The 16,031-nt window shown below is 27.1% G+C and overlaps 1 protein-coding gene across 1 annotated transcript in view; it reads right to left on the bottom strand.

Moving 5' to 3' along the window:
* Positions 1-16,031, bottom strand: part of LOC113379621 (rap guanine nucleotide exchange factor 4-like) — a 53,788-nt gene that overhangs the window by 20,281 nt on the left and 17,476 nt on the right. Inside the window, exon 3 of the mRNA XM_026619548.1 lies at positions 6,205-6,296. Within this exon, the coding sequence (XP_026475333.1) occupies positions 6,205-6,296 (92 nt within the window). The remainder of the gene's footprint in view (positions 1-6,204; positions 6,297-16,031) is intronic.

Genomic DNA, 16,031 nt, shown 5'->3' with positions numbered 1-16,031 from the left:
ATATTTGATGATTTTCGTTATTAGAATTAATCCACCTGGATAGAAACTATCCACCAGCTCTCCGACTATTACCCTCGTGCCCGGGGTGACGTTACGCGCAACGTGCTACGTGCTCGATTCTCGTAGCGCCGCGTTAACCCGGCGTAGCAGCGTAAGAGTAGTGGTTGGAGGGTAGTGGGTCGAGGGGGTCGATGGTAGACTATGGGAAACAATCGCCCTTCGGGGGACTGACTGCCATCGAGCTGTGAGAGGGTTGCAAAACAGGCCATATAGGCCATTTATGAGATTCTACACTAGACTCTTGAATAAATGCACTGAAGCTATATGTATCTACTATTGTGCTATTAGAGAATGGGGATGGATACAGAATGGAATTGGTTGAATTGAATATAACCAATTTAAATATATAAGTATATATATATAAATATATATATATATATATATATATATATATATATAAATTTCATGGGAACCAATTACCAAACCAATTTTACATTTTATTCTCCGTGTGCATTTATATCCAACTTGAGTTAGAGACAATATTAAAAATCAAATGAAATTTCAATTATTTTTTATAGTTGTAGATTTAAACAAAAACTCTAAAATGATAGTTGTCAATGCTTCTGAAAACTTTGAGATACATCTAGTTATGATCTGAATTTTATTTGCTTAACATGATAATTCCGATACGACAACGTCAGCAAAATATTATATCACAATGCAAAAAAGCAAGATATTACATTTAAAAAAAATCAAATATTAATGATAAATTTAAAAAAGGAACAAACATATTCTAATATATGCATCTTAGAATATAGTAACTATAACTTAGGTTATAAACAATATTATAAATAACTTCATCTATCCAAAATATTACAATTTTGAAAAATTCAATAAATTTTGACTGTTATTATTATTTATTCATTTACATATATACATAATTTTCATATCTCAGTCAGACAGAGGTGCCTGGTATGAGAGATTATGAAAAACAGTTTTCATATAATATATACATTTCATTTGACTATAATATCTATTTCATTAATATAATATCTATATATATATATAACTCTTCAGTCTTCTTTGTCTTCAATTTCCTTATATCACTTCTTTATTTTTTTTTTGAAATTATCGTTATTATTGATCATCTCAATATAGTTATGAATTTAAATTAAAAAAAAAGAAATGACATTTGCAAATGTTTTCGAAAAGTTTGGGATAAATTAATTTTTGATTTGATTTGATTTGGTTACCGTATTCATTTGTATTAACTTCACAAAAATAATAGAAATCACAATTTAAAACCAAATTATTATGATATATAATATTAATCAAATAATTTTGGTAATTCAAAAAGAAACAAATTCTAATTCAAAAACTAGTTTTACATTTAATTTACAGTCAATATCAATTTAGAGCATTTTCTATATATTAATTTAACATTCACTATTTTAAAAGAAATAAACTAGTGGGGTGCATGGCATCGTGCCTTAAAGCAAATTGGTGGAACTTCCCGTGCCATAATTGAAAATCTTGGTACAAAACCCAAAAAATGAACACAAAATGTGTACACAAAATGTGTACACACTATTAAAATCTCTATAAAATGTCTGATAATTTGATGTACATATGTCCAATAAAAATTTTGACCGCCAAATGACATTATTTAGCTTATTTTCATTGAAAGTCCATAACCGCTGGACCTGCCTTTCCAAAAATTTAATCAGTTCTTCATATTGTCAATACAAGTAAAATAATTCTTGAATTATTAAAATCAGACGCTCCAATCTCTTAAAAACTGAGTAACCGTTTTTGGCACTTTTTGCCCCTAATAACTGATCATCACGTCTCCTTACCAATACGAATCTAATGTTTTTTGAATCATTCAAATCGGTTGATCGGTGTTCCCGAAATCGTCGACAAAAATTTGTGTCCGCACACACACACACACAAACATACATCCATTTTTTCTAAGGTATGCCAAAATATTCAGAAACCTTTGAAACGTAGAGATATATAAAAATATCATTTTCGATTTTTTTGCGATTGCTATAACTTACTCTACGGGAAATTAACAATTGAATGGAAATGACAAAAATCAGATATTTGTATGAAAAAAAAAATTTTTGGAGATGGTTCTACGTTATTTCATATAAAACTAAATGAATGATATGCCTAAAATGACAATTATTTGGCTCAAATAATTGAAAAATAGTATTGAAATGTTGGTGGTCCATCTGATTTATATTTCAATCAGGTATATCTTAATAAAAGTCGCAGTAAAGCGTGGCTGGGCATGCTAGTATATATAAATATAAATATATATATATATATATATATATATATATTATATATATATATATATATATATATATATTATATATATATTATGATAAAAACTAATATTTTCGGAAACTAATAAATTTTATATCAGGCCATTAGGTCTACATTCTTAAAAACCAATAAAGACACCTACTGTTTCCTGAGTGTTTCCTTTCTCCACCATCATAACATAAAAAAAATTTTCGTAGTGTTGTTGAATTTACCGAGTCTGTGTAAATATCTATAGACTTTTTTTCCATCGAATGTGCAAAAACGGTTTTCGCAACTTTACCGCATCGATGCACATCTGCCGTGTCGGGGGCGACCCAGTAAAAACGGCTTTTATTTATTTATAGGCAGCTAGAGCTATCAGAAAAGAGGGCAGAGTGAAAGAATGTAGGCACCGGAATCGAGAGAAATATAAATTTTATGATGAATTGATTCGAAAATCGAATGGGAATAAAATGTATTATTGGAGGAAGGAATTGGTGATATATGGCACTAGTATTTCAGAAGAAACGAAGTTTAATCTTTTGAATTACTAGAAAAAAAACAGAGTTAAGTTTCTTCTTCACATTTTCACTCATCATATAATTGTGTTTGCAGAACTTCATGTAATTAAAATTAACATACATTCATTGACTGCTTTTTTTTACTTTTTTGCTGGCGATACAATCTCATTCTTTGAGCAGCTGTAATATTTGTCTTGCCTATAAAAATATTCACCATTTTATTGACTTCTAAGAATTATAGAAACTACGAGTAATATAGAAATTATCTCAATAAACTTACGTTTCTTATACGGCACAAATGGTTTAATTTCTTTTGTTATTTTCATTTTAATTATGTACGGGACACAAGAAAAAATATTTTCCTGATTAGATTAGAGATCTAATGACCAACAGTTCGGGCGTTAAGCAACTTCTGTTGCATTTTCATAGACTTACTCCCTAGTCGCGCCTAAAGAAGTTTTACTTCAAAAAAGCTTTTACTCCTACAGTAATGACAAATATTATTTGTATTAATTATATATTAAAATTATATAGCTATGAGCACCAAATTATCTGGATCTATGGATATTGTTGTTAGAAAATCTTCTACTCTTTTAAGTAAAACATATAAAAAGTATTATTATATCCCCGAAAATGGGGATATTTTTTGGGGATATTATTCAGGGATATTTTTCGGGGATATTTTTTGGGAATATTTTTCGGGGATTTTTTTCGGGGATATTTTTCGGGGATATTTTTTGGGGATATTTTTTGGGGATATTTTTCGGGGATATTTTCCCAAAAAATATCCCCAAAAAATATCCCCAGAAAATATCCCCGAAAAATATCCCCAAAAAATATCCCCATTTTCGGGTATATTTTTTGGGGATATTTTTTGGGGAAATTTTTGGGATATTTTGGGGATATTTTTTGGGAATATTTTTCGGGGATATTTTTTGGGGATATTTTTCGGGGATATTTTTTGGGGATATTTTTTGGGGATATTTTTCGGGGATATTTTTCGGGGATATTTTTCGGGGATATTTTTTGGGGATATTTTTTGGGGATATTTTTCGGGGAAATTTGTAGGGGGATAATACCATCTACAATGTACTTTATATGATCTTTGAATCACAAAATAAACATAATCCTGCCCTTATAAGTTTTACCAATTATAAGGTTTCTTGTAATTACAAGATAACGTAAACAAAACTACTAGAAAACACATTTAATTGTATAATGAAAATACCAATATATTTGAAAATCATCACTGAAAATCCAAATACCGAATGAAAATCAAAAAGTGTCCCAATCAAAACCGGTACGTCTTTTTGCACCACAACCTGGAACTAGGCATCGTTTTAGGTAAGGTGCAAAAATGGCGTGCCGGTTTCAATTGGAACAACATTCAAACACCACGAAAAAAACTGATTTGATAATTTTATATCTTCTGACAAGACAAGTTATTCTGAATCGAATGATACCCAATTTGAAAATTGTACGTGCGGTGTAATGTATATATATGTTAGCCGACTTTGGACCTTTTGTTCACGTTTTCTCAAAAACGGTTGGACCGATTTTAGAAATTCAGAAATCATTGGATGTAACTAGATGAAGACTAGCATATTGGTTCTCTCAGAATTATCAAGACAGCATAATCAAACTCATAAGTCAATTTAGATTAAATTTATGCTAATTTTCCAATTTTTTATAAAATTTTCAATATCCCAGTACCTAGAAACTTGATCATATAAAAAAATCGTGACAATTATTTAGTTTTGTATGAATTTATATTCAGACAAAACAAACTGTCAATAATAAATAAACCGTACAATAAAAAGAACGTCACTAAAAATAATCCAACATATCACCATACCTTTTCATATTCAATTTTTACATTTTTGCAGAAAACTTTATTTAATTTCCCTTTTCTCGTTCTGTCATTTCCAACATGACATGCAATTATATCCCATTTTACAAAGTAAATATAATTTCGTTGTGATGGATGCTGTCTTTATATTTATATTTTCTATCATATCTCATATTCATAACAATACATTTTAAAATGGCATATAGAAAATTCTGAGATAATTTGAATTTGAAGATCTATCATGTTCGGTTAGAAATAGATGTTTCTTTTTCCAAATAATGATTGTTTTGGTAAGAAGGATATAATACTTGTTTGTGGAAAATATTCAGAGATGAATATGGAAATAAACAACCCGTATTTTTACTAAAATGGTAGTATTTGATATAAATTAATTAGATAGCAAAATATATAATTAACAGTTTTAATTAATTTCATTTTTGATGTTTTGATACAGTTGAATATAAAATAATTCAACAGGTAAGTTGTCACGTATTTGCATATTTTAATTAATGAACAACTGACCTACTTCAAAAATAATGATGAAAAGCAAACAAAGTTATTTTGAAGAGTTTTTTTTATACACTCGAGTTTCCATTTTTCCACTTGTGTAGAAGAAAATATTTAAAAAAAAATTTTAAAGACTAGAAATATATTTTAACTCGGAAAAAACAAAATGAAAAAAATGTTAAAATATAAAATACAGAGAAACATTGTTTTATTCATTACTAAAATAGTTATATGTACAATTTAAAAAATTTAATTTTTATCAATAATATTATTGATGGAAATTATATTGTTTAAATTGTACATATGGCTATTTTAGTAATGAATAAAAAACAATGTTTCTCTGTATTTTTTAATATTTTTTGTATTTTTGCATTTGCATTATATAATAATATCCAAAATCAATAAACTCAAAAATCGGAGCAAATAATTCAAAATAAGTAGTTTATTATTTTTAGAGGCTGCACTACTATTTCATATCCCTTAAATATTCAGTATCATTATTTTATAGTTTTGGTACAAAATAATAAATTAATTTCATTTTCAATATTTTTATCAAGAATCTTTAATTTGATTAATTTAAAATAGAAATATAGACAAAAATCACTAAAGGATCAACGTTAGTATATATTTTGCATAAATTTTATAACCAATATATTCGTTTCAAAACAATCTTTCAAATTTGACTGATTGTGAGTTTTTATTAAACATTTTAGTCATGTTCATATCCATTTATTCGTTTTAAATTAATTTTAGCAAACTTGTTATTCTTTATATTTGGTTTGATTTTTTATAAAAAACGCTCATTTTTAGAAAATCCTTACATAAATCTGAATTTATAAATATTTAAATACTAAATTAAACAGTATAGACCAAATTAAAATTCAGCCAATCGACCCACCCAAATATTTTTTGAGACACGAGGAATTAGATTCTAAATGATTTCACACTTGTGTATAGATTTTTGTATATATTTTTAAGTTCTTCACTAAAATTATAAATATTAAAAAGACTCACTTTAGGGTCCACATCAGGTTGAATTAATTTTACATCCACTGACCCTCCTAAGACCGCATACCAGCACTGTCCTGGATCTCCTTGTCTAAACACTGGAAAATAATTATTAATTTAAAATAAAAGAGATTATTATATAATATATGATAACTTAATTATATTGTTGTATAATTTTGTAGATTAAAAATAAATATAAACTTTATGTTTGATAATCTCTGGTTTTCTCTTAGTGAAAACACCACATTTTATAGACTATACAATATTTATGGTTTCTTCTGCTTTATATACCAAGAAAACCTGGATTTTCTCATAAAAATAAATCATGGATTAGAATGAAAAATAGTTTTTCCTGAACGTGTTTTAATGTATGTTTCATATTGGTGCAGGATTTACCATTATTTGTGATAGAAAAGTACTGAATTATAAATATATAGAGATTATAAAGAGATGTACTAAAAATGTAAGGGGTGAAATTTTTATTTACTACTAGCTATAATCTCGTGTTGCTGTGCTAAATATATAAATAAAATCATTATAACAACATTTTGTTACATCTAGTTATTAAGATGGAAACCAGCGCACATATTTCGTTATTGATTGTTAAACTGTATCAGATGCATCAACGAGTTAAATATCCCATTCAGTATCGCCATATATAAACATACTATTTTTGATAGCTTGGTGTTATATTTGTATTAATTAGTGTAGTCTGATGTTAAATTATTTTGTATAAAACATATCTAAAAGCTTTCTAGTTGTTACACTGAATGATGATACCTTGGTGGATTAATAAAGCTGATACCCTAATTGCTTCAGTTTATTGTACTTGGTACTACACACACACACACACACATATATATATATATATATATATATACATATTATATTATCAATCGCCCTCACCACATAATTAATGCATATGCAAATCCTGCCTCCGATTAGCATACATTCGATATTGCTAACATGCCGTTATCCTGCGGAATAAATTTACTAACTAGTCCTTGTGTAATTAAATGTAATATTATACAAATATTTTACTATTAATTAACAGTTCCATATCGCAACACTAATATTAGCATTTGTGAAAGATACATCACGGTTTATATATTATTCCATGAAATCAAACAAATGCTCTTCATTTATTTGAGTTGTGAAATTATTTAATTAAATTCGTTATATTATTAACTGGCAGTGGGTGTTTTTGAAATGAATATGATTATGCAGAAATATGAAATATTATATATTAATTAAATAATTGATTAATATATTAAATATATTAATCATAATCATAATATTAATTGATATAGTTTATGAAGTTAATCAGACATAGTTAGGATAGCAAAATTGTCGATGGACCAGGTGGTAAGGTTTTAGTAAAGTTAGCATTTTCATATTCACTTTCGATTTAATTCTCTCCCTGTAGCCTTTGGCGATAAAATCTGACTTCATACGATTAATAGAGATTATTTCATACAAGATCCTTTTCGTCCTTTCCAAGTGTCGGCCTTTTAATTAAAGTCTTGTCTAGACCGCTAATGAAAACTAACGAACTGACCCACTTTATGTTAATACCTATGAAACATGAAACGTGTGGAGTTCTCATTATTTCATCGAAATGCCTTGCTTTTTCAAAATAATTAGAGTTGGATATATATATATATATATATATATATATATATATATATATGTGTGTGTGTGTGTGTATATATATATACAATATGCATATATGATCTGACTCAATTTAAATGTAAATTATTATTGAAAACTAAAAGGACCAAAGGTCTGGAATAATTTAAGACTTTATGTGAGCTGATCATCCCTTATGGTGACGCAGTAAAACAACTCTCTCTATTCTAAAAACAAATTTTCAAAATTTGTTAACGCAAATTACATTTATTTGCAATATGATAGATAAATTTTTGGAATAATTAGTATATCATATATATAGTATAGTCACAATGAAAACCTGGCATACTCATAAGAGGAACTAGAAAACGCTCTCAAAATCATTTTTTTTAAAACCACATTAAACATTCACTGACAATTATTAGTAATATTTATTTTGAGCTTGTTGGTTTCAAAATCAGTTTTTGCAGTTTTTTTATATGAAATTCTAATTTCATACTTTTAACTTCATGGAATTATCTAGAATTATGGAAGGAGTTAATAAAGATAAAAATCTTTTTCCATAATTAATAGTATTAATTAATTTTATTTTTGATGTTTGACACAGTTGAATATGAAATAATTCAACAGGTAAGTTGTCATGTATTTGCATATTTTAATTAATGAACAACTGACCTACTTCAAAAATAATGATGAAAAGCAAACAAAAATATTTTGAAGAGTTTTTTTATACACTCGAGTTTCCATTTTTCCACTTGTTTAGGAGAAAACATTTTAAAAAAAACTTTTAAAGACTAGAAATATATTTCAACTTGGAAGAATCGAAATGCAAAAAATGTTGTAAACATACAGGGAAACATTGTTTTATTAATTACTAAAATAACTATAAGAACCATTTATTATATATATGTTTTATCAATAATAATAAAATTCAGGATAAATTATAGGATTGATAATCTCAAGAATAGTAGCAATATGTATTTCCAAAGAGTTGTTTTATTAATTTTAGTGACAGCACTACTATGTCATAGCCTTAAATAATCAGTTTTTATGGCTTTGTTTTATTTGAAAAAAATAATAAAATTAGTAAAATTTCAAATTTTTATCAACAATCTTTGATTTGAACAATTTAAAATAGAAATATTTATAAGAATCAGTTTTTATAGTTCTTAGATATAAAATTCTAATTTCAAACTTTTAACATTATGAAATTATCTAGAATTATAGAAGGAGATAATAAGAATAAAAATTTCTTCCCAAGTAATTTTACATTTTTGTGGACAAATATAAGAACGTACAGTGCTTTGTAAACTTTCATTAAATCTAATAACATGAAATTATGAGTATTGTTTAATAATTGCAAGCAAATGGTTTGTTTACAAAGTTAATACAAAAAAATAAAAATAGTAGTTTATGGCGTTGTGCCTTAAGGCAAATTGCTGGAACTTACCGTACCAATAATTATTTTTTTAAAAATGATTAACTTTTAGCCAAAAACTAATTAGCACGTCTCCTTATCAATAGGAATCGAATGTTTTTTGAATAATTGAAATCGGTTGAACCGTGTTCCCGAAATCGTCGACAAAAATTTGTATCCGCACACACACACACATACATACATATATACACACACATCAATTATTTCTAAGGTATGCCAAAATGTTCAGAAACCATTGAAACGCAAAGATATAAAAAAAAATTCATTTTCGATTTTTTTACGATTACTACAACTTACTCTACGGGAAGTTGAAAAAATATGTTATTTGGAGAAAAAATATATATTCTGGTAAAAAAATATTTACCCTAAATAAATCTGTAAATCATCAAAAATATTAAACTAAATATATAAATAATATCATAGTGTTACTCGTATATCCCAGTCACTATAATCGATATCCATTGACGTTGATTCTTAATTATCAATGGGGATAAAATATTAATAAAAAGATATATATATATATATATATATATATATATATTCCAAAGGAGCAGAATAGGCTCCTTATATTACATCTGGCTCTTCAAAAGCTTTTCTCATATAAGGTGTATGTTATTCAGCTCGTATGGAGTACCTTATTGATATCCAGGCCTAAACGTAATTTTTTCCTCTTTTTTCCTTTATACCCTTATATATATATATATATATATATATATATATATATATGCTTACAAGTGCGTATTTTTTATTTTCCTGAATATATCTCTTATCCAAGATGATTGATGTTAAATGATTATTATTTTCTTAAAACCTCGAGAGCTGGATTTTCTCGTTCAGAATCTTAAAATACATCTCGTAAATATGTTGAAAACAAAATTTGACACTTATTAAATACGTTATATTTATGTTAAGGTATGTTCAACACCTGTTCTATGGTGTGATATTAAAAAATTAAATGCGTTCAAAATTCTAAAAATTTATTTTGATATATATATGTAAACGGATTAAAATCATATTTTTTCAAAATATTTCTGTACAATTAAAACCAAAATATCAATATTATTTATATACCATATAAAATACCAGATGTCCCACATAATGCAATAAAAATTTCAAATCCAAAAAAAACTGAAACTTTTTGTATTCAATTTTCTCATTATCCAGTGTATATAAATGAATGCATAAGCATGATTATCAAAAATTTTGAAAAGGTTACTTTTTCCTACGGTTTTCAATTATTAACAGGAAAGATCCCGTTAAGACATGTGATTTCTGTTATTAAATATTCGGTCTTTTATGATACATAATATTAGTTTTCCTCATTTTCCCAATAAAGCTTTCACGGTATGCAAGTCACGTCATTTTGATATTATATTAATAAGAACTATATGGGGCCATACTAGGGCTCCCGGCGGCTGGCCTAGATGCGTTATTAATGCTGCTGAGCTTTTAAGCTTTAATAAAAGACAATATTTAATAATATTGTATAACAATGCATAAAATCTGTGAAAAATATTTATTAAAAAAAAGCAAAAATTTATTAAAATAGTTGCAACTATTACATTAGATTTAGGGGGCGTCCAATAACCGCATAAAGTTTTTAAAGGAAAAGGGGGTTTAACAAAAATTGCAAAATATTATGTCTGGGATGGAGGGGTATAGTAAGATATCTCGTTTTTTTATTTTTCATCTGTTTTTTTTTAAATCCAAACATTTAAAAAAAAGTTAAAAAATTACATTTTTTTCGTAACTAAATAGACACGTGATGTTTGGCGGAGCACGGGGGGTAGATAACTTTGAATATCAACACAGGAGAGTCCAAAAATCCTTAAAAAATTGATCACGTGATTAATGAACACCTTCTTACTTGATCATTATTAGTTATAAAAATATTATAGGATTTGGCGGGGCACAAAAGTCCAATTTGTTACATCTCTGCCAGTGCTTGGTTATTTGATTGTGAGCACTGTTGTTTAGTTTGCAAGACCTTAATATAATTTTTGTTTTTAAGCAATTATGTGTAAATCAAAAAAATTATTGCCTAACAAATAACCCATATCAAACAAACAATTATCTGACTATGTTCCACAAAACACTCTGCTAATTTATCATTATAGAAATGTTTGTTTTTTTCTGTTTTTAAAAATTTAGTGTGTTGTTCCTTTTTACCCCATAGATGTTGTGAGAAAAGTGACAGCCAGGAAGCAAAAAAATACACCATTTTATTTTTAATTTCAGTAGGATTATTATGAAATAATAGCATTACTTAAACAATTTTTTCATAACGTATAGGTTATATACCTTGATCTGGTATTTCATAAAAAATATTTATCAGCAGAGCAAAAATAACAATTCAGTTTGTAAAATAGTATTTTCAAACTCAATTAACATTTTTATTCTTTATTTTATTTTGGTTAACCCCTTCACCAGTGTTAGTTTCTTTGATTGTGAGCACTGTTGTTTCAATATAATTTTTAAATAATACTATATTTAATTGTTTTATAGAATGTATTGTCAATTTTGATTTAGATTCAACAGTTTTTCTTATATGACCTCTATAAAAGCTCACACTTGGGTGGGGTAAAAGGACCAACTGAACCTTTGCCCTGGCAAAGTTGTAAACAATCAAAAATACTTGATAAATTAAGTCTAGAAGGTTATTTTACAAGACATAAATTAAATAAATCGTTAATCCAACTCCGATGATAACTATTTATGTCTAAATATCAGATCAAGGTTATGTTATCTCTGTGAAAAATGTATCCATAAAATTTATATTTTGCGTTGGTTGAATAATGTAGCTATTATATCATAAAATTCTTTTAAAATTAAAAAAGGTACATTGGACCTGCCCTCTATTCGTCTCATTTTACGCCTATGGGGTAAAAAAGTCCAGGTGATTTTTTTTTTTGAAAAATGACAGATGAACACATTTCTGGAATGATGTTATATAATTAGTTTGAGTTTCACAATATTGCTCAAAGTTCTCCTTTTCCATATAACCCTTAAATTTTAACCCTCTGATTATCATGTATTTTTTTTTAATTTTTTTCTATATTTTTAGTAAAAAATATCAACAATATTTTTTCTCTCCAGATCTAGTAATATTCTGTTGGATAAATATCACTTTACAAATCATTTTCTCTCATTTCTTCCTACAAGAACATTTTCACTACGTGCCTTTTGCAAACTATTATTTATACGAATTCATTTAAAACCGAGCTCAAATATCTAAAGTTTCTTTACAAAGTAGACATAAATTTTTATTCTTGTTGCCAGGAACAGTTTTCCTGGACTCTTTCATCTAAGTTTTATATAAATAAAGTATAAAGTTATCGCTCGTAATTTAGTTTGTGTACAATGGAGTCGTTTCATCTAGTTAATGATATGAAGAAATAAAAATGCATAGAAAATGTATGAAAAATTGAGAATGTTTATTATGAAAACGTATACAATTTTATTATGTGGATATCAATATGCTGTAAAATAACGATGGAGCATAAAATATATTTTATATTGATAGGAAACTAGTGCACTATATGATATTGCAGATTGTGATGAAGAGCTTTTGAAGGAATAAAGAAAAATAATAAAGAACTGAACAAGCTAATTAAAAAATCTGTTTACATCAGTATGATGCTAGATACTTTCACCTACTAATTAATAAAAATAACTTGTATATATAGCAAAGTTATTTCAATTATAGGAGAAAATATAAAACTAGAAGAAAATGCAGAAAATATTTATTAGAAAGCAAATAAAATTTTATTACATCAAGTATCATTTTGCTTTAAAATAAAAATGTTTATGACCGAGAGAATAATAAAATTTATAATAGGAAAGAACTACTGTACTTTGGCAATGGAACTGATGAGAAAGATTTTCAAGAAAATTACAAGATTTGGGAACACAAAATATATCTTAAATCGATTTGTTCACTTGTTAACTTCAGTATAAAATCTGTACACAGGTATTGGAAATAACAAAAAAAATTGAGAAAAAATGCGGGAATTTTTGAATCATTTAAAAAATCATTTTCAAAGCCTTAATTATTAAGATAATGATTATTAGATAATGAAAATTAACCATAAAAACCAAACAATACTCACATTTTCACGTTTATACCAAAACTCGGAGTTGCACGTAAAATCTCATAATTTTCAACCTGCGTAAAAATTTTTTTTTCTATTTTTTTATTACCCTTGAGTTCTGGGTCACCTGTATACAATATATATTTTCAAACATATGAAATTTTGACATTTTGCTTTATTACAAAAGTTTTCTCAAATGTGCTGTATCTGCAAGTTACTTTATCTAATTAGCTTGTCATCATCATTTTATCAAATTATCTCTGTCATCTAATATATCATATATCATATATCATTTCCAAGAAAACTTTTAATGTGATATTGCCATCCTGATTTGAATAAAGTTCTTGAAGTTATGTATCTCAAAGTAATATTGATACAGGGGTAAGTAACTTTAATGATGGTAATAAATATTTGAGGTATTTTAGGTCTTACTTGTTAGAAATTAAATCAACATGTAAGAACTGAGGATACCATAAAGTGAAAAATAATATTACCTCAAAATTTTCTGTTTCATGTATAAGGTGTTTTGTTATCAATATTGTATGTTACTATCTCTAAGATTTCAGCACATTCTATCTACCATTGTCTAGTGTCTCCAATTTTCCATTACCATACATCTAGCATTGTCCCATTATTTCTTCTAAATCTTTATCAGCATTGATCTACCTTTTTTTATTTTTGTCTCTATCACCATTCATCTATTATTGTCTGTGATAGTCTCTGAACCTATTTCACCATCGATGTACCATTGTATATTATTGTCTCTATCGCCATCTATTTATCATTGTCTATCATTATCTCTATCACCATCTATCTACCATTTTCTATCTTTGTCTATCATTATCTATATCACCATCTATCTACCATTGTCTATCTATGTCTATCATTATTTCTATCATCATCTATCTACCATTGTCTATTATTGTCTCGATCACTTTATAACCATCTATTACTATTGACTATTATTGTCTCTAAATCTCTGTCACTATCTATCTACCATTATCTACCATTGTCTAATGTTGTCTCTATCACCATTTATCTACCAAAGTCTATTGTTATCTCTATTACCATCTATCTACCATTCTCTTTTCTTACCATCTATCTATTGCTGAAGTAAAACTTTTTTAGGCACGACTAGGGTGTAAATCCGTACAAATGCAACGGAAGTCCGTTACGCCCGAACTGTTCGTCATTCGCTCTCGATGATATTATTTCTATACGAGTCGATTGTAATTAGTCGTCGTGTATGTGAATACAGATCTGTCGTTGTATGCGTACCGGCATTAACGTTGTATGCGTACCGATAACAACAAGGAAATCGGCATAGATAAATAAACATTTTAAAGTTACATTGTAGTACAAATCTTGATTTATTGATAAATGCCTGAATCAGAAGAATATTTTACCCTGTTCCTTGAAAATGATAATACAAATTAAACATTTGAGTCGTGTACTAAACGTAAGATTATTGATTAGAAATTATTTCTATATTATTAGTAGTTTCTATCTTTTAAGTTATTATAATGGAAAATATTTTTTAGGCAAGCCAGATATTACAGCTGTTCAAAGAATGAGATTATATCGCCAGCGAAATAGTAAAAAAATACAAGCAGTCAATGAATGTGTGTTAATTTCAATTACATGAAGTTCTTCAAACACAATTATTACATATTGAGTGAAGTTGCAAAAACAATATTTGTTTAGGCGTTGTTCAACTACTGTGTGAACGAATATTATAGAATTTGTTAATCAGCAATTACTTCATTTCTCTAATTAAAGTTCATCTCTAAATGCTAAATACAATGACAAACCGATCATGTCATATTTGAAGTATGACTTTTATTACATTATTGTTTTTAAATAATATACAAATTATTAATGCTATTATAAATATATAATTTATAATTTATTATTATATAAATGTGTATAATGGTTGACACTAATAAATGTGTGCATCACGAGTGTTACCATATTACTAATAAACATTATTCAAAGTTGTTATATGATGTATTATATTTATGTTTACTTAAATGCCATCTTGAACAGTAGCAAATAAGTTTTACTTCAATTGCGTGTAAACCTTACGAGCACTTTTATATATATTTTTTTTCCAGAAAAGGTTGTCCTTCCTCGACCAAACGTATAAGTAACTGCTCCAAATATTTCAACTGTGGGATATAATTAGATTTATAAGTAAACATCGGCAGTAATTGGATTTCTTGTTGTTTGAATTAAACTCTTGTTCAGATCAAAAAAGAAAATGGCACTTATATTCCGAAGCACGCAAAAAACATTAAACAAACACAATTCCACTGGAATTATTTTTATTTTTATTTTGTACCAGCTGCCGAGGATATTGAAGACTTTAAAATAATATTAGAGAGGGAATTGATTCGATTTTATGTCTTCGGACGATGTGGACTTGATTATTTTTATAATTAACACATAGTAATTCTATATCGAGAAAGCAATTTATTATTAATTAAATACAATAAGTAAACAGAAAACCTCAGAAATAGAAAATAAAATTATAATTAAGAGTATAAAAAAGTTATTGTATATGAAACTTCTGCCTCTCTGATACTTTATTCAATTTTCCAAACACAAAGCAAAGTAAAATATTTTTTTATTAGAATTCTTCAAACAAATCTCTACACAAACATTGTGTTTATTCA

This window comes from Ctenocephalides felis, unplaced genomic scaffold (genome assembly GCF_003426905.1).
Source record: "Ctenocephalides felis isolate EL2017-DRISC unplaced genomic scaffold, ASM342690v1 CF-g0.4_SCAFFOLD_00845, whole genome shotgun sequence".
NCBI classification, from domain to species: Eukaryota; Metazoa; Arthropoda; class Insecta; order Siphonaptera; family Pulicidae; genus Ctenocephalides; species Ctenocephalides felis.
Note: the sequence above shows the minus strand (reverse complement) of the source record. Positions and strands in the feature narration are given on the sequence as shown.